General features: G+C 33.8%; 2 protein-coding genes across 2 annotated transcripts in view; both read right to left on the bottom strand.

Moving 5' to 3' along the window:
* Positions 1 to 6,970: 6,970 nt before the first annotated feature.
* Positions 6,971 to 7,641, bottom strand: LOC110019701 (glutaredoxin-C1-like). Its single transcript, XM_020717487.1, is given in 2 exon segments — positions 6,971 to 7,234; positions 7,236 to 7,641. Coding segments are annotated over 2 exon segments (408 nt in total). The 5' UTR covers positions 7,511 to 7,641; the 3' UTR covers positions 6,971 to 7,101.
* A 16,715-nt stretch (positions 7,642 to 24,356) lies between these two features.
* The window catches only part of LOC110019691 (RNA pseudouridine synthase 7), a 204,187-nt gene continuing 203,251 nt past the window's right edge, over positions 24,357 to 25,292 (bottom strand). Inside the window, exon 14 of the transcript XR_002293476.1 lies at positions 24,357 to 24,726. The gene's annotated coding sequence lies outside the window, so the exon portion shown is untranslated. The remainder of the gene's footprint in view (positions 24,727 to 25,292) is intronic.

Raw genomic sequence — 25,292 nt, 5'->3', positions numbered from 1 at the left:
CATGCATTGGAATTCCATATTATTGTTAAGTACTCTTAACTCTACAAGAATTCTCAGGTATCCATATTCCTCAGAAATATTACAAGAATCTAATGATAATATTTCTATTCTAATTTATGTTAATCTAGTTGTATTTCTAGTCTTCTTCCGACGGTTCTAGATTACAACTAGTTTTAATAATTTAAATGCTAGTTTGAATGTAGAGTAAGATTAGAAGGTTAAAAGATTAACTTGATAATTTAAAATTTCAAAATTTAACATGAATTCTCCAAGATTTTAAAGAAACCTAGTCCAAAGAAGAAATAAAAATTATGTGCTCAACATGGTTCAAAATAACAAAACAATTTGCATTAAATTCAATCACACTAAGTATAATCAAAGTACAAAGTAGAAAGAAGGAATTGAGATGAAAAAACTTAGCTTTCCCAATAATGGATTGCCTCATCAATCTCCTCCTTGCATAATATAATGATAGAACTCTTTCTCCTTGCAGTATAATACATACCAATCACTCTCTAAGCCATCACCTAATCTCTCTTTCTCAATATACATGATCGTCTATAGATTATCTTAAGAGTTCCTTTACAGAAAGAAATACACTCTTATATTCTCTCCATATTAGAACTATAAGAAATACCAACAAGCCATCCAAAGTTAATGGGGGACACAACGCCGCTGACAAGATGGTACTAGGGCACTGGTGTCTGCACAACAAACTGATTTACGGTGCTACATTTGTGGTCATGATTCATCGAATTAAAGCTTCTATTGTTGGAATGCTATCCTTAGTGGTGATGTGGAGCTGACATTGAGCTTGAAGTGTCACCTTCTCTGAATTCTTTGTTGGGGCATAGATTGCATTGGCTGTTGGGGAACTAGCCAAGAGCATTAGGGTGCTTGCCCTGGGCATTGGGGCACTTGCCTTTTGATTTTCCAAATTTGTGGTTCAATTGTTTGAAGTCTTAGATTTTTACATATATACTGCATATAACACCATATACACCCCAAAAAAGTATAAAATGACACAAATCATGGAAAATATCACATAAAGCAAATTACATTTCACTAACATCAATATTTTATTTTATACCATCATTAAAATAAAATTAATACAAGATATATACACAATATTAAATCCATACAAACATTAAGATGCTATATAAGTCAAATAATTAAAATTTATTTGATCACAATTTTTTGACTTAAGAAAATTAAGATAATACATAATGTATGATTTTAATATATATATATATATAGCAGAAAAGCCATCTGGATCTGTTGCTTTATTGCTATCAATATATATATATATATATATATATATATATATATATTAAAATGTAAATTTTTTAGCAACCTCTTGCTTAGGCCACATAAATTACTGGATAATGATACATTATAAAATATTTTAAGAGCTCAAAACTTACTATCTTCTCAAAGTAGTACTTTTAAACATATTGGTCTATCGATAACATTAACATAGTAACAAAGATTTCTTTATCACAAAATTTTTCTATAACAAGACCCATCAACGATCACAATATTAATATAACTAATGACATAGATCAAGTACGGATGTGTAGTTTGGAGATTTCATTCAATGTGTGCTTATAACATGCATACTTTTAACTATTCCTATATCATAATTTTTAATCTTAGTTTATGGTTAACATATTTCTTTAACTTATATCCAATCACATCGGGACATATGAACCTCCCCTCAAGTTTCACCAGATGACTGGATTGAATACAAATAAGCTATAATTGAACCCCACTTGAGCTAACCCTTACTCAATCTAAAATTAAAATCTAACTAAACAGAAATTGAACTCAACCAAACTAAAATAAAACTAGACATAACCAACTTTGGTCAAACCCTAAAACTCCCTAAAAAATCAGTTTAAATTAAAATACAAATTAAAATTATTATTTTCTTCACAAATCATCAAAGATCTTGAAACTTCATTTTGAAAAATTACATGATGTTTGTTATCACAATAAACAAAAAGAAAATAAGTTTGACAATTATATAACACAAGTTTTGCATAAACCTTTCACTTCAAATTCTTATGCATGAATAGTATACCACTCCAAAATTATCATTTTCCTCACAAAACCAACCTAGTGATGAAAATTTTATTTCGTAAGTTACATGATATTCATTATCATATATGAGAAGCCTGTAAATCAATTTGATGATGATCCACACTTTTTATGTAAAATCTTTTATTATAAGGTTTTCATGCATGAAAAATAGTCCTATATTAAAAATTTTCAATAAAGAATTTTCTTTCAAAAAGAACAGTGCGATTGCATTTGGATTGTTGAAAGCTTTCAATTGAACCCTTATGTGCCCAAATCAAACTTCGTTTGGGGGCTTTTTAAACCTAAAAAATTTGGACAATACTTTTGATAATAAGAGAACAATTCTAATAATTCTGTCAAAATGGACTCAAATCAAAATCAAATTTCAATTAAAGTAAATGTGAGCTAAAATCATGTAATTTAATCATTCAAAACTCATTAATACTTTTATTTAAAATTCAACAAAAATTTCTCTCTTCTAGTGCGGGGCCCACACTTTGATTTGAAATATCTTGAGATAAAACTAGCTTTTCAAAACCAATTTCACCATTGTATTCTCCTCATTTTTCTAAACTAAATGAGCTAAGGTTAAAATTTTGGCCATAACCACCTCTCCATTTGAATTAAAATATCCTGAGATAAGCACCACTTCAAAAAAAAAAAAAAAAAAAAAACTAATTGTATCACTGGATTCCTTACATATTTTTTTAAATGAGTAATAGTTATGATTTTGTCCATAACCATTCATAACCACCTCCGCAAATTCAAATTTTTGCACCCCACCCCCCCCTCTCATCCTACATCTTCACTTCCCTTCTTAACCATGCTCTCTAAATCTCCCTCCACTTAAACACCACTTAGCTAAATCTCCCTAATCTCCCTCTTATCCTTGTCTTACATGAAATTCCACTCCTCCTCTCCCTTGTCATAAACTTCCCAAGCCCCTCCACAGTATCTCTAAAGCTGAAAACCTTCTCTCCCTCTCTCATCTCCTCAAATAGTTGAAACATCCCAAGCCCTCTCATCTCCTCACATTAAGTTCAAAATTCCAATGCACTCCTCTCCTCTCTCTTCATCAAGGAGGTTAAGGATCTCACTTCATCCAATCAAAGGAACCAAATACTTCTACCCAAGCAAAGATATAAATCACTTATTGTTTTTCATTTCAAAGTTTTTTTATGGAATTAGTTTGTATAATTGTGGTGTGAATCTCTTCTTTTCCCTTTCATTTCTTCCATAGAATTTCTCTCCCTCCTCTGTCTTCTTTCATTGGGTGAAACCCTAAGTGAATCTTCTCCCATCTCCTTCTTCTTCTATCCTACATTAACCCCATGCCATAACTCACTCACCTTCTTCCTCTTTCATCCTACCCTAACTCACTCACCTTCTCTGCTTCCATCATACCCAAACCGTTACCCTAGCCACTCTCCTTCTCCCCATTCATCCTGCTCAGACCCATGTCATCCTCCACTAGCCTTCTCCTCTTCTCTCCTACTTGAAAGCCATGTCATCAATCACTCACGCTCCCCTCTGCTATCTTACCCACAAACCTAACCCTAACTCTCTCACCTTCTTCTCTTCTCTCCAACCCAAAAATCCAACCTTAACCCACACACTTTCTCTTTTTTCTCTTATGTCTAAAAACCCAACACTAACCCAATCACCTTCCCCTCTTCTCTCATACTAGAACCAAATTCTAACACACTCACCTTCCTTCTTCTCTCCTTCCCAAAAACCCAACCTTAACTCACTCACCTTCCCCTCTTCTCTCCTACCCAAAACCCATACCATCACTTACTCACCTTCCCCTTTTCTCTCCTAGCCAAAAACCCAACACTAACCAACTTACCTACCCCTTCTTCGCTCCTACCCATGCCATTAAAAAAGTATTTCATATGGTTATGTTATGTTTCATGTAACAAAAAAGAAATTTATGTTCATATCTTATGTCTCACTCAAAGAAAAAAGCATTTAATGTGCTTATCTTTTGTCTCATGCAATAGGAAACACTTCAAGTGTTTATCCTATGTCTCATGTAATAGAAAATTTTTCATGTGCTCATCTTATGTCTCATGCAAAAGAAAACATTTCATTTAGCTATGTTATGTCTCATAAAAAAGAAAAGGGTTTCCATATGTTTGTGTTTTTATCTCATGCAAATACAAATTTCATGTATTATGTTATGATCCAAGCAAATATAAAATCCATGTGTTATGTTATGTTCCATGCAAATAGAAAAATCCAGTTGCTATGTTATGTTATTGCAATAGAAAATCCATATGGCTATTTTATATTTCATGCAAAATTTCAAGTTTGTTAGCTTTATGTCTAATGCAAAAATAACAAGAAAATTTTCCATGAGGTAGCTTTATATTCCATGTAATATTTTAGGTGGTTAGCTTTATGTTTGATGCATAAGCAAAAAAAATCCATGTGATGTTTATGTTTCCATGCAAAATTTCAATTCAAGAAGTTTATGTTTCCATGCAAAAATACAAGTTGGATTCATTATGTTTCCATGTAAAAGGCAAGTTGGGATGTTTATGTTTCCATGCTAAAATACAGGTTGTGATGTTTATATTTCAAAAGTAAAAATCCATGTTGTGATATTTAGGTCTCACGTGAAAATCCATGTTAGGCTTACATGCCTATGGTTTGTTATTCTTATAAGTAAAGGGAATGATTTGCAAAACTTTTATAATTAGAGTAGGGCAATCTAAACATTTGAACTAAAAGATTTTAATTATTTTTGTAATATATTAATAAATTTAAGGTGAGCTTTAAAGAGAGGGGAATGATATAAGTTTATACACGCTCTAAATTCCAAATATTCTCATAACTTTATTTTCCTAAAGTTTAAATTGATTAAACCAAACTTTTCTTTTAAGGTGGAGTAACAATCTTAAGAGGGGGGAATTGCGTGTAAAATTGGTGAATCGGTTTGCTAGTTTGCCAGCCAAACCACCAATTCGACCGGTTTTTTAGTTTTGAAGTTTAAAAGGGGTTTGAGGATTTCTAAGCCTGTTCAAATATCAATTCACGATCAAAATGGCCGGTCAGATCTAATTCTTAAAGCATTATGAAAAACATGAGTAAACTTGGCTAGAGGAGCTCACCTGAAGCCATAAGATTGGCGACCTTGATCGAAGAACTCGCGTGAATATTTGTGAGCTTCAGTGTAGGTACCCGCTAGATTCTTCTGAGTGGTAAGAACCGAATAACTTGACATCTTAAAAAGTGCAGATAACGAGTATTATAAGTTTGATCAAGGTCAAGACATCGAGTGCATGGGCAATCGGTTCTATCCATTAGGCCCATGAATTCCATTTAATATTTGGGTTATCCTGTTGCTAGAGAAAATTTATTTTTGAGAATGGGACCAACTAATGCACATTGAAACCTGCTAGTTGAAACTAATGAAATTTAAACTTAAAAAAAAAAATGAGAATTCGAAACCAAAATTCTCCACTCCTTGTCCATAACTGGCCACCACAGGTCCAATTGGAATGGGACCAACTAATGCAACTGAGCAGAACACAACATGAGTCCTCATTAGGCACCACGTTCCACTTGTGTGGGTGTAGGACTTGTCGACCCAAGCAACCAAAACATAGTTAGTATGTCGACTCGGGCAGGGGTGGACTCTGTGGGAAATATTTTTGATGATGTGGCATGTCGGCTTTTTATTGTCCCGAAAGTGGAAGAAGTACGTGTCATCTATTACCTCATCAAAATTTTTTGAACAAAATTCATGATAATATTTCTTTTCCCTAAGTATGTTCAATAAAAAAAAGGTCATAAATTTTATTTCAAATTTAATTATAATAAATTTAAATTTCTTTAAAAAAATATATAAATAAATTATTTCCCAAATTATAAAATGCTTTGACCAAGTTCTTTATTAAGATATCATCGCCTTATTTTTAATATTTAATAAGATGACAATGCTAATATTGTAATTTAAATTTACATGCAAATCCATATTAAAATATTGAGCAAACATTTATTCAAATGCCGACAGCAGAATTTTTTATTTCATTCCCTATTAATTTGTTTCTAGTTTTATCCTAAAAAGCTCTCTCCTCTCTCTCTCCTCTCTCTCCTCTCTCTCCTCTCTCTCTCCTCTCTCTCTCTACATTTTGTTGGGGAGACTCACCCTGTCTCTGAAATTCAGGACCACGCTTCAAAAGTAATGCCATTGTTGACGAACACAGTTGTACGGTGCTGTGCCTGTAAACTTCACATTTAAATAAAGTAGAGCTATTTTTACATATATATATATGCATTTATTTATTTATTTAATTAAATATATAACGAAAAAGCATATTTCACGTACAATTTGACGATAAAATGTTATAACATTCCTTCTATATTTTTAGTAATAAATCAATGTACTATTGATGCCCGACATTCATTTCACCATTCTGTATTCATATCAGAAATTCTTCATCTGAAAATGTGCAGAAAATTTACTAATCATATATATTAATCAATGAAGACGAAGCAATTATAAGATGATCGAAGTCAAACAAATCATATATTTACGCAAGAAGATCGATAACTCCATGTTGGATGACACAGCAGAAGTATCAGAGCAGAAGATAACAAATCAAATAAGCAGGGATTAAGGAAATTAAATTGAAAAGTCTGCATTAATTAAAATGTAAGAACTAAGAAGAAGAAGAAGAAGAAGAAGAAAACAGCGTCTTCTTCCCACCCCTTGATTTTTTTCCCGACCCGGAATGTAATCTTTCTATACAGGAGCAAATTAAACAAATTACATTTCTCTGTTTCACACTAAAAACCCTAATCGAAAACCCACAAACTCAGTAAACCAGCAGATTGATAACTTCTTCTCTCGCCCTCCTCTGAAACCAAAACGATGCCGAGAAGATTAAGAAAAACCAAGCCAAAGAAAACGAAAGACCGGATTCCTCTCTTGCACGCACCCGGTACGTAATTAAACGGAAAGTTAAAAAAAAGGTAGTAATGAAGGATAGTAATGTGATTAATTAATAATCAAAGCCAGAGAGCGCCGGCCTCCTTGAGGAGGGGGACGAGGGTTCCATTAATGTGAGAAGCCATGACGCGGTCCATGGCGCCGACGAGCTTCCCACCGACGAAGACGACGGGAACGGCTGCCGATCCGAGGGGTGAGGGCTCGCTCTATTTCCTTCCCTCGAGGATCTTCATCGAGCTCATAGACCGTAGGATTCACCCCCATTCCACAGAATAATCGCTTCACCGCGTGGCACATGCAGCAACTGCTCACACTGAAGATAACCACCGCACTCTCGGCAGCGAGCCGCTCCACCCTCTCCACCGCAGGATCCCACATTCCGGCTCCTGCTCCACCTCCACCTCTCCCAGCCGCTGCAGCCGCCGCCAAGTAAGCAGCAGCCCACGCCTCCGCAGCCTCGTACTGCATTATCTCTCTCTCACGATCGACTGCGCAAAGAAGATGTATTGAGGAATGGCTGGTGAAAGCGAAGGAGGTAGGGGAGGGAGGCTTTATAGAACGAGAGGGGCAATATGGGAAGATCGAATGAGGTCGTGAGGGGGGGAGCGCATGCAAAAGGAGAGAGGGAAAAAGGCAGAGCGCGCGGCTTTGCTTTGGTTCTGCTTTTTCTCGCAACTCTCCCACGCCACCAACAGCTTCTGACGTTTTCGAAACCGTTTTTTCGTGTTCCGATTTACAACTTTTTCGTTGTCGTAAATGGAACTGTTTTTTCTTTTATTTATTTTATTTGGTTGGATTAATATGTAACAATGTGGGTGGCAAAACACATAGCAGGCGGTCATCATCATCAGGGCTTCTTTCGCAGGCTTTTTCAGGCGGCTGATGCTGCGCGAATGCGGCTGCCTACGTCCTTGTTGTTGTTGGGGGTTGGGCGATGAGGATCTCTCGCTCACCCACTCGGTAACCGGATCCGCCACGCGATGGCTTGCTAGTTGCGAGTACCATGCATACAATGAGTTTTTTTATTTTTTAGTTTTTGTTTACTTCTTTCTAAATCAATGGTTATCTGAATCTAGCCTACGTTTCATGCAGACTTAATTAAAATAATCCTTAATGTTGGATGAATAATTTATAGCAGTTTTTAAATGGCATTGATTTTAAGGATGCAGTGCATTTTCAGAATGCGTTGTGTTTTAATTTTGGAGGATTGTTTGAGATAAATGCACGGAACCAAAGATGAGGTCGCCGAAGGAAAAGGCTGAGCCTTGAGTAATGTTGGAGCAAGAAGTAAGTGATTAGAGTTGGACGTGAATGCATAGCAAATTTAAGATTTATAATTGAAGGTTGCAGGAGAACAAAATGAAGAAAGAAATTTGTAATTTAGGGTCTGTTTGGGCTGGCGGTGCGGTGTGTTGCTACAATTTTGTCTGTTTCAGTAAACTACATGTATTTTAAAAAGATGCCACTGAAATTTACATTTTTACAAAAAAAAAAAAAATTGTAATAGTCATCGTAGTTTTTTTAGCATTAAATTATTCTTCAGCTGCTTCACAACTGTTTTTTAATAAGGCACAATCAGAGAGCTGATTTCCCTTTGATGCATCACATTAATGTGATTGAACCGAAATTGACCTGACCCAAATCTACATGGCTTGAATCTGGCCTAATTGTTAAACAAGTTCCCAAAAACGACAAGCATTAAACCCAATTGACTTACACCCAACCCAAATAACTCATTTTATATAAGACATAAATATTTTTCGACTTAATTTTGAGTTAAAAATAGATCAACTTAGGTGTGTAGGTCTACTCAAATGCTATTTGAAAATTAAATGGGTTGGGATTTTAGGCCTAAACTTGACCCAGATGTTTATTGAGTTAATATGAACACCAAAATTTTTTAGTTTGATTTAATATAGATTGTTGTCATTTTTAAACCATAAAAAGATGGCGATGCATACCCGAAAGCTAAACTCGACTATGATTAAGAAGAAGAATATGAATCGTGTATATCCAAAATATGTCAACGAGTCGATCCAACAAAGCGAAGAATTTTCTTCACAAATTCAATGGCAAAATATAACATTGCTAAAAAAATCCAACAACTTTTGTAAGCCATAATAAAGTTAAAAGTCACAAATAGAATTTATCCCTTTTTAAAAAAAAACTTGCATCCTAAGCAATGAAGAAGATGATTCTATAAAAGAGGATCAAAACTATAAATTAATTGCCTCATATAGTTATTTCAAAAAAAATAAAAAAAAAATTAATGTAAAAGGAAATGGGATTAAATTATTTCTAGCTAATTATTCTTTTTAAATAAAAAAAATTTAGTTATTTATAATAAGCTAAAAATCAGAAACTCATATTTAATTAAGACAATAAGATTTAATGGAAAAAATAATGTGGTGTGTGATTGTGTCGGGTTGGTCTTGTCTATTGGTTGGTTCATGGGGTTGCGAGGGCGCATCGCTTTAGGCTTCTTTAATCATTACGGTCCGGGAAAAATCCAAAGCATTGAATGAGATTATTGAAAAGGCCAAAAATGGAGACGTCGTTGTTGGTCTCGAGCTTGATGTGGTCTGGCCGCTGTAGAGGGGAGGAGAGCTCGGATGACGGCATGTTTTCGCCGATGACGTCGGTTAGATTAGTCCGTCGGTTACTTCTCTGCTTAACAATTTTTGGTAATTTTTAAGTAATTTATTTTAATTAATTAATAAATAAATAATTGAGATTTTTTTAGGTTTTTTTAAGAGGATGATGCTAGTTTATTATATGAGAAATTTTCAAAAATCATATGTATCAATTTTCTTAAACAAAATCGACGTATTAAAAAAAATTAGTAAAATTTATAAAATCTGAGAGATGACAATAGTGATTCTCTGGGCATTTTATATATATATATATATATATATATATATGTATCCGTCTACACATGAAGCCGACTGAACGAAATATTAACCGACTCAACAAACACCGCGCGACCACACAACACTCTCAAACAACATCTACACTCATAAAAGATCAACATTCGACTGAATCCCATTCAATCGACCAAAGATTATTCAGTCAACTGAGTGATTATGGGCTGACCGAATGAATACCAAATATTCATGGCTAGCAGTTACAAATAGGAAATGACGTAAGGAGTAGTTACAGATATAGAATGAAGCCAAGAATAGTTACAAAGGGCAGAGCATGTATTATTCAGTTACAAATATTTAAAGTTGTAATGGATTATACATTATAGTAACATGTGATACCTTATTGGCAATCAAGTCATTTGTGATACCTTATTGAAAAATTATAGATAGGAGGATCATTTTCACTAGGAGGGAATCCTGAGAAAATTTTCAAAAAAATTAAGTATTACTTGTGTATTGTTTCTCTTTCCTTCATTCGACCGACCCTCTATTCTTTGTGTGTGATCCACAAGACAATTTCGAATCCAACATTCGAAAAGGTGTGGTGAGTATTGAGTTTTGCCTTCAACAAGAAGAGGAGCGTGTTTGGTGAAGGAACACATCAAAAAGAAGCATCCAATGTGGTGTTCATTTCTGATTAATGAAACTTTTGATGTATGTGACAAAAGTATTTTGATTTAGGCTCTCCAACAAAACTGGGATGTCTTTGCTTGGTCGGTGAGCGAAATACCTGGCATCCCCATCTATGTGGCTTGTCATGGGCTAAACCCCAGTTTTACCTCCTGACCAATGAAATAGAATCTCAGGTCGACAATAACAACTTTTGCTAAACCAATTCATAAGGAACTGAAGAAACTTGTAAAGGCCAGTTATAGTGAAGGAAGGCAGAGGAGTCAAAAGAAGATCTAGGGTTTGGTATTTTCCATTTTTCTTGAGAGATTAGTGAGGGATTTTGAGAGAAATTTGTAAGGGGATCATTTCAGCATTGCAAGAAGCACTTGAATACATTGTTGGAGGGACTTTTCATCTCTTTTCAGAGGAGAAAAGCTAAGTATCATGTTATTATTTATCCTGTATTTGTTGTAAATAGATATTTAGGGGATTTGCTTTTGTTAAATGATGAGGATTTCTATGGTTTTATTCATGCTTTATGAGTAAATTTCCTTTACCTGTCTCTTATGATGAATAACTAGGATTTTTAGAATGCGTAGAATGCTTTTAGAATTGGTTTTTAATATCAATGTGATGAGTATTCTTCTATGTTTCGTTTACTTTTCATACTGACCATATGAATTATCAAAATTTGTTGTGATCCATTAGAACTCGCGAGAGCGGCGGAAGCACAACTAGAGTATTCATGTTGTTCTGTAGGCTATAATGAAAGTAGACTATAAGAAATGCAAATAGATAGGGAAATATGCTTTGAAGGGATAAATCTAGGGTTTAAGGAATTAAAACTAGGTTAACCCAAATTCTTTACACCCTCGAAAGAGGGTAAACACGATATATGCTCTTATTTGTCACTAATCATAATAGTAATTCATAGTGTTCAATCCCACAATCTACTTTTGCAATCGTAAGAGAAAGGTAGCTTTTTTCACTTGATATTCACCAAACCAATTAATCTAGCTAGATTTAGCTTTAGACTTAGTGTTGTAATTTAGGAATAATAATTTAGAAAGCTGCATTAATCAATATTCCATGCTAAGACCTATTAGTAGTAGACTATAACTTTTCTTAAGGGAGTCATTACCTCTATCTCTGTAGGATCAAAAATCTGGACTTAATCAAGCCCTATATTATTGAAATGATTTGTTTTCTTATGTGATAAATCTCAGTGTGGAAGAATATCTAATTTTAAAATTTCAACCAAGTTATTAGGGAGCGGATCATGTTTTTTGGAGTTATTACCAAGACTTAAATAATAGTGATAATCACTGACTATTATTCGAAGCTTCTGCTCGATAATCAAAACCGGTTTTGGAAGATATTGAAGGGGTTATATTAAGGATTTTGACATATTTGAGGCTCTTAGTCAAAGCTTCTACTTGATAGTGATAATCTATGATGGAAGAGGTCGGATTGATCTATTTGAGATAAATTTATCCTAAAATGAGAATTTAGAGATGCTCTGCATTTCTTCAGAATGAGGCATATGTCAAAATAGATCATACTTTTTCTTATAAATGTGTTTGTAGCCTTACTCAAAAATAGTATTCGACAACTTGCTAGTTGCTTCTTTTAAAATATTTTATTGGCCTCTAATAGAGGTGTTTTCTACATGTGCTTATAAAGCAATCCATATATCAAATCTTGAAGAGATTAGCTTCTTGACACAGTTGAGAAAAAAACTCCAGTATAGTGTTGGGATTGGGGGGAGAGGGTGAGGAAGCATTATCTTTGTAGTTGCTACCCAGTTTGAAAGTTTTCTTAAAAGCTTTATGTCTGAATGAAATGAGGAATGATTACCCTACCACAACCGTGCTTAGAATGTTATTAAGAATGACTTTTTGAGTATGTTGTAAGGTTGCTCCTTAGTCTAGAAGAAATTGTCATAAACTTTGTGTCTATATAAGATGTAGGAAGACCACCTCACTATAATTATGCCCAGGGCATTGACGTGAACGAACTTTAGAGATAACAGTAAAGGTTTCCCATCATATCAAAGAATACTTCATAAATGATCTTCAAGAGGTACAAAGGAGGTTCATTTTGCTAGATGGATGATGCATATCATTGGGAGATGAAGTAGAGTCTCAATGTCTCAGACTTAAAGACACTGCAAAACATGATAATGTTTCTCATAGAAAATTTCAAAACGATGCATGCTTGAAGGTTTGTGGTTATAAAGTACTAAATTAACATCTTCACATTGTATAAAAACCCATCACACACTCAGTAATTAAAGAGAAGCAAAAAAGAGACACCTTAATTTTTATGTGGAGAACCCTATAAAGGGGAAAATTTATGAGGTCTAGACCAATTGAAAAATAATCCACTATGAATGTTGAGTACACAAGATCACACTTTTCCTAAATTAGGGAAGATATAATTATAATGTTGATTATTGTAAATGTACAACAAGTGTTTTGTGATTATAGTCGTAGTCTGATTGTAATTATTGTAGTTTTCGGTGATATAAGGCTACAAGGGTTATAATTGATTGCTATGAAAGAGTAGTTCACCATGAGTGTTGTAGATGATGGTTGTAGCACCAGCTTTTCTTATAAGCCATAGTAAAAAAAACTATGGTATTAGTTGTCTGTGTGTTAATCGGATGGTTGCTTCAAGACCATTGATTGGCCATAGAGGTTGGAGTTGGAAACTACACAAGTTGTGAGCCATGTAGGTCCTAGTTGGTGATGTAGACTATAGTAGTATGATGCGATGATGTCTGTATAACATAGAGGCTAGAGTCAAGTTATGCATGAGCTGTGAGCCATCTAGGATGTAGTTAGTTATATAAGTCATAATGGTGATATGTAATGACGTTTGTAGGCCTCAAAGGATGGAGTCTGGAGCTACACAAGCTGTGAAACATATAGGCCTTATTTGCTCGTGTAAGTCACAGTGGTGAGCTGTGATAATGTACACAGGCTATAGAAGCTAGAGTCAGAATTTTCTTGAATTGTAGATCATGTAGGGCATAGTTTGTCTCGTAGGTTGTAGTGGTGAGCTATGATGACATCGTAAGCCACAGAGACCAGAGTCAAGAGTTGCACAAGTTGTTGACCACATAGAGCGTTGTTGGTCACATAGGTCATAGTAGTGAGCTATAATAACATCTGTAGGTTGTAGAGGTCAAATTCGGGAGCTGCAGCATTGAGGAACTCATCATAGTTAGTCATGTAAGTCATCGTGGTGAGCTGTGATAATGTTCATAGATCGTAGAGGCTGAAGTCAGGAGGAATACAAGTTGTGGAGCACATTGACTGTTGTTGGTTATGTCAGTCATAATGATGAGTTTTAGTGATGTTCATAAGTTATAGTGGTCAGTTGTGATGACTTTTGTAGGTCGTAAAGGCTGGAGTTCAGAACTGCACGAGTTGTCGACCATGCAAGCCATAGTTGGTCACATAGGCTGTAGTAGTGCCTTGTGATGACGTTCAGAGGCCTTAGAGCCCAGAGTCGGTAGCTACACAAGTTGTGGACAACATATGCCATAGTTGGTCTTGTAGGCTTTAGCGATGGGCTGCAAGGAGAGCTTTAGGAATCTGAAGAAAATCACAATCTTCAAGATGCATTGTTACACCATCTTCTGGAGGCGTTATTGCATCTTATGTGGGGTGCGTTGTTACACCACCATCAAGATTTTTCATTGAACCATATTAGAGGTATATTGTTACATCGACTTCGGGAGATTTTGTTACATCGTATGTAGAGTGCATTGTTATGCACTATGCCTCATTACTCTTTAATGTACCATGGGATTCCACGACAGTTATTTTGATTCTACAATGGGTTTCATTGCAATGAGTAAGGAACGCCTAACGGTGGCCAGTGAGGAGTGGTTCACAGTGGTCAGTAAATTGAGGAGAGGGATATATTTGCCAGATCTACTGTGCAGAAGTGATGCTGGACTTCAGCTTCTCCTCCAAGCTTTAGTTTTCTTCTGGCTCAAGTTCTCTTCCTTCTCTCAAGAGAAGGGTATGACTTTATTTATAGAGTCAGCGAGAGGCTTCTCTGCAAATAGGAAAAAAATTCGAACTCCTTTGGACGCCCCGAAAAGATTTCTTCGATTGAATGATAATTGGTGAACATTTGAGTACCTTAATGATGTCAGAATTAAGTGATCGTGGGTTCGTTAGATTGGTCTCTGAGATACTATTTGATTATAAGCTTCTCAGAATTGGGATATATTTGAGCTTCCAATTATGCATTGAAAGCTTCCAAAAGTGGTTTAACGACTTGAGCTTAGTTTAACGACCAATTTTGTTATCATTGGGTTCGTCATGCTAAGTCAGTCAATTTGACTGTATGTTTTCTCAAATTAGAGTTTTAGATGATTTTTGCTAAAGCTTGAATTTTTCTTGCTAAAAAATCACCTCGAGATTCACGCGAAGCCTAGAAATTAATGCCAAATGATGAATTTGTAGATGACATATCAATAAATAGAAAAATAAATAAATAGCTTCCATGCCTTCAAACTACTCTTATAACTCTAAAGAAAGTATAGCTTAGACAACATAAAATTGTTTTCAAGGTCAGTAAAGGCTATGAATAACCTGATATTCGAATGTGGAGCAACTTTAGAAAGCCAACAAGTAAACGTGTTAAAATACACATTTTCATGCACAACTTTAGGACACTAAAGTCCGATAAATGCAAATATAAACTTTTGCTGATACATATTTAACTACATAAAACTTATGTTTTGTTCGTAAAATTTTCTAAAATTAAATGCATTAAAAAACTTAGATTTATAATCTTCATGAACTTTAAAACTATTTTCACAAGTTAGAACTTGGCTGGGGCCTTCGGAAGCGTTGCTCATCATTTCACCGAAAGGAGCAGCGCTTTCAATAAACTATCGAAATCATTCTGCATGGTTGCGTCCCCAAAGCACATACCTCGACATATTTATTAATCGTGTCTCCTTACAGGTCAGCAGTTCCTCATGCTCGGTCTCCTCCCCATCATCGTTCAATAATGGTGGACCAAGTTGCTCTGTATCTATTTTTATTTTGGCTCCTCAATCTTCATCAGCACCGTCCGATTAAAAATCAAGGGATGATAAGGCGTTGCCTGCCACCACTTTCATGTGCCTTCGGGCAACACGAATCACTCTGTCGTGTTGATTAGGTCCCTTAAATCAGAGACAAGGCAGAAAAAACTTTGTGGGATCTGGTTCGTTTTAGACATGCTTAATTGTATTTCGGCTCTGGCGTAACCATGGCTATCTATCCAACAATGATGTGGTCTGATCAGCGGAGAAGATTAAGATCAGTGGGTGCCACAAGGCTTTTATTGGCCAGCATGGAAAAGCACATGTAAGCTCTTTTGTAATTTTGAAATGCAAGTAAAGGTGGCACTCATGCATTAGGGCTCTTTTGTGGTTTGGAATTAGAGCTGTCAAAATAGGTCATCGTTCATGAATAGTTTATATTCGTCGAATTAAGTTGCTCGTATTTAAATTATTCGTTATGTGAATGAGTTGAAAATGAACAAAATTTTTAAACTTGATTAGTAGATGAGTCGAGCACGAACAAATGTTGGTTTATGGATTGAGATTTTCACTTTATTTTTAAAGTAGAAATAAGGAAAAAAGTTTTTATAGGTTAGTTTTGTGTTTAGGATTTTATGCTTCAGGTGGAAGGAGAGCTGGATTCGTTTCTTTCTCTCTTCTTCAAAATGTTACATATTTTTTGGCGGATTAGCTTGTTGCCAATGGTTTTCTTTACAAGTCATGTTTTCTTTATTTGATTAGCATTTTAAATTTTGGATTTTCATTTTATGTTTAATGTTTTTGATTCATATAAGAAGTTCTATTAAAATACTATTGCTTATAGAAAACAAGTTAGTTATTTGAATTTAGAAAGAATTAGAGATTTCTTTCATTATCTATATTCACCTAAAGTATATGTAAAAATTTTACATGAACTTACATTTAGTTAATTTTACTTTTTATGGAAGGAAATTAAATGTTCCAATGACCATTATAATTTGAAGAAATTTATATTTAATGATCTTCTTGTGTAATTTATTTGATTGCTTTCATTTATATTATTCATAACGGGAAATAATAATTTATGCTTGCCCGAGAAGTTGATTTTGATTTATCATCTTCTTATGTACTCAATAATTTTTTTTTGTAGTCTACAAATGCCCTTCAATATTGTCCTATTAGGAAATGGTAAATGCTTGATAGTTAGAAACTCTCAATTAAGATGTCAGAAGTGGATTATATCTTTATTGGGTTTCTTTCTTGTTCTTCTTCACTCTTGATGTATGCAAGTTTTAACTAAATTCTTTTTTGTTCTTTGTTACTCTTGATGTATGCAAGTTTTAACTAAATTCTTACTGGATTTATGGTTCTTAACTCCTTTACTAAACAAATGTGATAGCTTGAAAATTTTAGTTGAGATGTGGAGTTATGTGCATCTTTCTTACTTTATATCCAAGGTTTCAATTGTTAGCTACTGTAGACAGTAGATATATGTAATTTTTTAGTAAATTCTGCTAGATTTTATTGTTTTTAGCAGATTTAGTAAACAAAAAATGGGATAGTGAAACTCTCATTTGAGATATGAATTGTTGGTCTATGTCTTGCTTTAAATCTCAAATTTCTATTATTAGTTACTCCTGATAGTTGATATATAAAAACTTTTAGTAAATTTTTATTAAATTTTATGGTGATTAGCACTTTTACTAAGTAAATGTCAGATTATTTGAAACTCTCAACAGAGATGTGAATTAAGGGCCTCTTTTTTGTATTAAATCACAGGTTTCAATTATTACTCTTGATAGTTGATATATCGAAATTTGAATATATTCTTGTTCCATTTTAAGGTGTTTAGATCCTTTACTAAATAAATTGATGTTAGTTATACTCATTCCACTGAAGGTGTCGGTAGTATTTCACACTACATTTAAGTATAAAGTTTCATAGAGTTGAGAAGTAGTATTTGTTATCTCAATTATTTGATACGCCAAAACTTACCGCTAAGTAAGTTGGTTGCACAATGCAAATATACATGTCAATTAATAATGCAATTTAAGAATATCCCATTTCAATCCCGTAAGAAAAGTGTTAATAATTATTCTGGATGACAAATTTTTAGTTTACTACACTTCTAAATCTAGTTTAGTGTGATCACAAATAGAAAATGGTTTCCTAAAACCCTACTTAAAAGCGAAAGCAAAAGATAACATGTACCAAAAAGACAGAAAACAACATAGATAAATCATACAATTTTTAAGGTATGTGAGGCTCATGCCACTGTAATTTAGGTAATGTTGAGATTCGTGATTTTCCTAGACTTTCTCTTATGTGATTGTTGTTAACATGGATAGAAATTCCTCCTTAAGCTTATTTCAAGGTCAAAAGAAGGTTAGAATCCATAAAGTTGAGACTTCCTCATTCCCCATGGCATCCCACATATTTGTTCCAATCCTCATTATATGTTGCAAAACTTAGATAAAATATGTTGACAGTTATCCTTGTTTTGTGGGTAACCATTTCGTTCCTTTGTGCAACAGGTAAGAGTCACAGATCAAGAAATATATTAACACCCTAATTGATTAGATTAGAATTAAATGAAACTTTATGGTTAACACAACAATGGAAAAAACCATGATTTCTCAAGAAAATGTTACAAGGAAAGAAATCATCCGAGAAAACCACAAATCCACATAACATGAATCTCATAAGTGCAAAAAGAAACTTAGCTATGCATGTTGGAAAGAATGCAGGACAAACATTCATTGAAATCATTATTGCAAGTAAAAACTGAAAGTAAAACCTTATAACATAATTTGTTCCATCTTCCACAACAGCCAACTCCACTCACATGCAATAGCCTCTTAGAAAATATAAGAAATTACAAAGGAAAAGGTAGAAAAAACTGTTAGGACCTCAAATCAAAAAGAGGAAGAGAAAAACTCTGGAAAACTCTCAAAAACCCTAAACTTTGGTGTCATAGCCGCCTCCATATCTCTCCTCTCCAAAAGATCACCCTCTATTCGGGCCTTGGATTCTCCTTTTAAACATCCAACAAAAACCATCATGAAAATACCTTTCAAAAAAGGGTTTGGCAGTCCATCGGCGTGACCACATCTGAAACTGGTGTAGTCACAACAGTTTTGGCATCGTCACACCCAGATTTAGCTTGACTATGCTAAATAGCACTATTTCAAGCATTTGGACTTTGTTTTACGTGTTTAACACCTACAACCTACAAAATAACATAAAGATTCTTACAAAAGCATAAAATCATGATAAATAAGGTGAAATATCAACTAAGAAGAATAAAGATATGTTGGTAAAATCATATAAATCATGAGTCATGTAAATACCCCCAAACTAATCTTACCACTTGCCCTCAGGTAATCTCACAGCTTAGTGGGGGCCCCATGAAAAAATAATCGGTACTCTGATAGGTTTTTAAATTATTCAACTTATTTATCGAATTCAAATAAAAATGGTTAAGTGTCATTTTATGGTCAATTATTCTTAATGTGTTATAACTTGATCTTTTCCTTAGTTCCCTTCGTTCTGGCCTTAAGTAATCCCAAAGATTCATAAATTATGATGTTTAAAATATCTGCACTAACCTTTAATATTTTAACGAAATCCTAGTGCAACTAGCCAACTTAATCCTACTTAACTTTTTTCCTTAATGATAATATTAGATGGATTTTATATAAGAAAATCTTATTACTTGAGTTCTATTAGTCACCTTCCCAATTTTCTTTCTTTCAATTTTTCGTACCAACCTCAAGTTTCTTTTCTAGGGCTTTAACTTTTTATTCTCACTTTTTCCTCTTTTTCTCTTTTTTTTACTTTTTTTTTCTTTTTCTTTTTTCTTGAGAATTACGATTTTGCAAATAAATCTAAAAAAAAATGCTTACTTCATGTCACATCTTTATGTTATCTTCCAGTTAAAGGTTATGACAATACCAACTGACTATCAAAAAACTAAAAAAGACTTAAACAACTTTGGTTTGCTACTCGGTATTTTAATCACACTTTTTTAATCATCCTGAAATTTATTGAGGTACCATTAGAAGTTGTTAAGTTATGAAATCTCATAATTAAAACATTGAGGTTAATGTTTTCTAAGTGAAATTTATTATAGTTTAAGAGAATTTTTGATAAGCAGGTTGAATTAATCAGAATTCTTAGCAGGAGTTACCATATTAATATTTTTAGTCTTTTACTGAGCTTTGTAAACTACTCTCAAACTTGTATAAAGGTAAATAATTTCTCTTCAAACCTGTTTTTCTCCATAAAATATGAAACGTATAAATAAAAGTAATCATGGGTACAACAAGTAAGTGCATGAAAGAAAAAATACAGGCGCAGTCAAAATAATCTCATAACAAAAGTATGAAAACTATGCAACAATACATAATTCAGAAGATGACTAAAGTATAGCAGAAGCAAAAAAAATGGTCTTCGACTCCTACCCCACCATCTGGGATTAACTACTCCAGAGAGGACTCAAAACGAATTCCAAATGAAAATTTAAAACAAACTTCAAAGAAAAGTTCAAAATTAAAATAAATTATGAAACAAATGTTGAAAGTAAAAACATGCTCAACAAATTAGATAACGCTTGGACTTCCTCTAAAGATAACATTTGGTTTAATGTCTTCAACCTGACGAAAAGGCTTCCTCCAAGATCAAAATTCTAATATAGTAAACTTTGATTAATCACCCAATATTTTGATGGTCCATAAGTTTTTATTAAATCATCAAATTTATGTATTTCTTGCAAATTTTCCCCCTCAATTTGATAGCAATATTTTAAAAGGTCTGTAAGGGCTGTATTAAGATTATCATTCGTAAAGATCTTTACTAAATTCAAACTTTTCTCAATTAATTTACCTTTTTGTAGATCTTTATTTTCTCTGATAGTTACAATAAATGGGTCTATTAATGTTAAATCAAATGTTCCTAAATCTTAGATTGGTTTCTCTCTATGCTCTTTTGGCTCATGCTCAAGCTCTACAGATGTATTCTCTTGCCTAAAGCTATCCTCCAACTCCTTTCTTAGAGCTTCTCCTAAGGGTGGTCCTATTAGCTGAACTATCTCCTTAACAATGCTAAGGGTTGTCTTAAAAAAAAGAGCATATTCTTCCTCAATCATCTTCCAACAAAAAAAATCCAACACAACATGCTCTTTAAGGACCAACTCTTCAGATTCAAAGTCATAGCTCTTCTTCTACCTCTGACATTCTTTGAGGTTCACTGTTTAGTATGTTAGCTAACTACCAAACTTGATTTTCTATATTTCTAAGGACAACATCTTGTCTTTGTAACTCCTTCCCTAAATTTATTGCTAATTCCTCTAAATACTTATTTTCTTCAGGATAGTCACTATCCGGATTATTCCAACTTCCTACAGGATTGGCTTGGGTACTCTCTCACTGTTGGTTATCTGCACTAGGATTTATTGTTCTAATTGAAGCTTAGGTAGGTGATGTTGCAGTCAGCTAGCATTAATAATAAATATGCATTTCAATCCAAATAAACATAAATTCAGTAAAATAATTTTATCTCTTAAAATCTCGAAGCTGTCAAACCCGTAATAATAACACAAATATACTTATCACTCAAGTAATAAATGACTCTAATAGAATCTTAAATATCGATCCCACAGGGAGTTGTAAATTCTTATAGCTATAACGTCAAGCATTATTCAAACTATAAAACTTAAGTATGCAAATAAGATCTAAAATAAATTTAATGTGCATTAAATAAAATGCAGTTGAAAAAATTAAGTTAACTAAATTAATTGCTAAAATTCAAAATTAAACTTATAAAGACTAAACAAAGTTTTGAAATGAAGAGTTCAAATTTAAGAAAGCATTCTTTCCATTACAGTGAGTTTATGGAATGTGAAGAAATTAAAATCATTTAAAATACATATGAAATTGTATTGTGTCAAATAGGAGCAATTCTATTCTTTACCCTCTGAGAGTGCATAAAGAACATTGATAGAGTTTGGTCCTTAAATCCGTGCTTAGATTGAGAGGATAGTGACTCTCACTCCAGAGCTCTCACTTCTCCCTCGCCTGAGGGCTAACAATCTCGTTTTAGTTTTCAAGCTTTTAGTTTTCAAGCGTTTTAGTTTTCAAGCAACTGAACTAAATTGGAGATTTTAATCTGTCACCTTAAAATCTCCAATTCCGCGCCCATTAAAGTACATTTTCTTATTTATTTGCACGCAACCCCATGGATTATATTTTCACCCATGAAATTGAATGTGACTCTTACCTTAATGTATAAAGTATAGTCCTTTAGGATCATATGTTTCTCAACAAATTTTAACCTTGCAATTGGCTAGATAGAAAAGTAAATGAAGATCATAGTTTGAATCATTACAATTTATTGACATTTAAAACCTTATAAAACAAAACTAATTTTTTAAATAATCATATCTCATGGTAGGGAGAAAGATAAAGAAGATTACTTACAATTCATAAGAAGGATATGACAAAACATGGATTTCATATATAAAAATAAGGTCACAAAAAAAAAAAAAGTACACAACTTATCTAACACTCCTCAAGTAAATCCCTAGTTCCCTTTAAGCACTTTCTCTATTTAAAATCACACTCAATTCTCTTTAAGAAGTATAATGAAGAAGAAATCTCTCACATTCCCTCTACTCTTACAACCCTGGAAGAAAATCCTTCTCTTCTCTCTCTATCTCACGCCCCATCCTTCTCTTCTATAGACTCTCCTCTTTTAATTAGAGCCCAAAAGGAATTCACAATTCCCTTCAATTTTCCCCCCAAAAGTCACACTTTTTTGCACCATGAGATAAGTCTCCTCATCCAAGAGACATATCTCTTCATTAGAGAGCCTTCCAAAGTGTCTAGATGCATTGAACCACTCCATGGAATGTTTGAAATTTTTGGAGCCATCAATATCCGCTAAAAAATAGCCACGAACCGACTTACTCCATCTTAATTCGTATTCGGCACTTCTGACACCAACCTTATGAAGTCCGTGCTGTTCTTTGTATTCTGGCGCTTCTCGCGCCAATATGGCGCCTCTGGAGTTTGTGCTGTTTCTGAATTCTGGCACTTTAGGCATCAATCTGGCACCTCTGGCTCCATTTTTTGGCGCTTCTGACAATAGCTCTCGGGAAAATGGCGCTTTTGGCGTCAGGACACAAAATTCTCCATTTTAGCTCCAAATTTCTTCTTTTTTTCTACTTTTTGCTCCAAATACCTAAAATTGATATACTTGCAAAAAAAACATGAAAATTCCCTTCTTTAAAGTGCAATGTCGCCAAAATTAGCATAAAATGTACACATAAAATAGTATATTATTTTGGTGCATCAGTAGGCCAAACAACTTTGGGAGTAGATGTTGGATTCATTGCTCAAATTTACTACCACTTCTTCTAACTACACATCCTCCCTAAATTGAGGTTTTGAGGTCACTTCCGAAGATTGACATTGGAAAATGTGGTCAAGGCATAAGTTGTTCCAATTTTCTATAAGTTTGGATTGAGTTATCCTCTAATGTTGGTTTTCTACACTAATCATTAATGTTTTAATTAGAGTTTGGGAAAGTAGTCTAGTTGGGGTTGTAGATATTGAAGAAGGGGTGATCAAACCTAGTCCCTATGGTAGGGTGTTCAAAATTCACGTGAAAACTAGCCATTGATAGGTTGATATACTCCTGAAATGGTATAAATTAGTTTTCTTGAGGGTTCGCCAATCCATAGTGTTGAAACATATTTTTTGGCTTTTTCTACTTTTTTTTCAAAACCTGCAAGAAAACACAATGGGGAAAAAGGATTCATGTTGCAAACCCAACTTAGTGGGATAAAGGTTTGTTGTTGTTGTTACCTTTCCCCGATAATTGGGCCAATAACTTTATGGCCAAAACTTACCGTGAAGTAAGTAGGTCAGACAACGCAACTATTCATATCAAATAATAATGCTGCTAAAGAGTATCATGAATCAATCCCACAAAGAAAGCATTAAGAATAACTCTTGATGGTGAATCTCTAGTTTACTAAACTTGTAAACTTATTTTATCATGATTAGAAATATGAGATGGTTTCCTAAATTTCTACTTAAAAGAGAAAAAAAGGACTTTTGGAAATGATGAAAAACATCGACAAACAAATCTTACTGTTCTTCAATGTATGTGAGGCTCGCACCCCTGTGATTTAGGTAATGTCGAGATTTATGATTTAATTAGACTTTTCCCTAAGTGATTGTTGTCAATAGGGATAGAAAATCCTTCTTATACATATGCCTAGGTTAAAAGAAGGCTATCCAAGAAGTTGAGGATTTCTCAATCCCTATGACAACCCACAGATTTGTTCTTATTCTCTTTCTAAGTTGGCAAAACATGAATAAAATATGTTTATTTTTATCCAAATATTGTTGGTAGCAATTTCATTCATCTATGCAATGGGCATGATTCACAAATCATGAAATATGTTAATACCCTAATTGATCAAATCATGAGTAAATGAAACTTTATGGTTAGCACAACAATGAAAATATGCTTTGGTTTCTCAAAAAAATAATACAGGGAAAGAAATCATCCGAGACAACCAAAAAACCACATACCATGCATCACAGAAGTGAGAAAGAAAATTTAGCTATGCATGTTGGAAAAAACACAGGAAAAACATTTCATTGAAATCATTATTGCAAGTAAAAAAAAGTAAGAACTTACAACATAATTTGTTCCCTCTTACACAACAGCCAACTCCACTCACATACAATAGCCTCTTAGAAAATATAGGAAAATACAAAGGAAAATGTAAAAAAAACTGATAAGACCTCATCCCCAATAGAGGAAGTAAAGCCTAAGAAATACTCTAAAAAACTCTCAACTTTAGTGCCTAAGCCTTCTCCAAATCTCTCCTCTCCAAAAGATCACACTCTATTCATTTCTCAGCCTCTCCTTTTAAATATACAGAAAAAATAGGCATGAAACTACCTTCCAAAACAGGCTTTGGTGGTCTGCCGGCGTGAACTCTCTTGAAATTAGCATGGTCATGTCTGAAACTGGCGCGATCACGCCCAGATCAGGAGTGGTCAACCCCAAATCAGGTGTCACTACGCAAAACAATACAACTTCACATGTTTAGATTCCATTTTATGTGTTTGACAACCTTAACCTACAAAATAGCACAAAAAACTTCCACAAGCATAAAGTCCTCATAAATAAGGTGAAATAGCAAGTAAGAAGAATGATAATATGCATGTACAATTACGTAAAATTGACTCATGTCATTATCATAAATTCATACCTTAAATTTTATAAGAATGAGAATTTGTTGTCTTTGTCAATATTTAGAAAGCCAAATTGGATTGTCCAATTTGATCAAGAATCAATGACTGGTCAGGTAAGAATAACACAATGGATCATTTATGTGATTGAACCACTAGGAACCAATTGAAATTCTAGTTCAACCAGAAACAAATGAACCAATTTTATCTTTTCAAAATCATGGTTTGAACTAATTTCGTGACATCCATTGTCACTTAGTGTATCATGCGTAAGAAGAAAAGCTATGTAAGGACCAGAATAATCTTACATGTAAGAGAACTGCCTGGACAAAAAACTTATATTTTTTTTTTCTCGTCATTCTAAAATAACAAGGTATATATATATATATATA

The sequence above is a fragment of the Phalaenopsis equestris genome, unplaced genomic scaffold (assembly GCF_001263595.1).
Source record: "Phalaenopsis equestris unplaced genomic scaffold, ASM126359v1 Scaffold000070, whole genome shotgun sequence".
NCBI classification, from domain to species: Eukaryota; Viridiplantae; Streptophyta; class Magnoliopsida; order Asparagales; family Orchidaceae; genus Phalaenopsis; species Phalaenopsis equestris.
The sequence above is the reverse complement of the archived record's forward strand: the minus strand, read 5'-3'. Positions and strand labels throughout refer to the sequence as shown.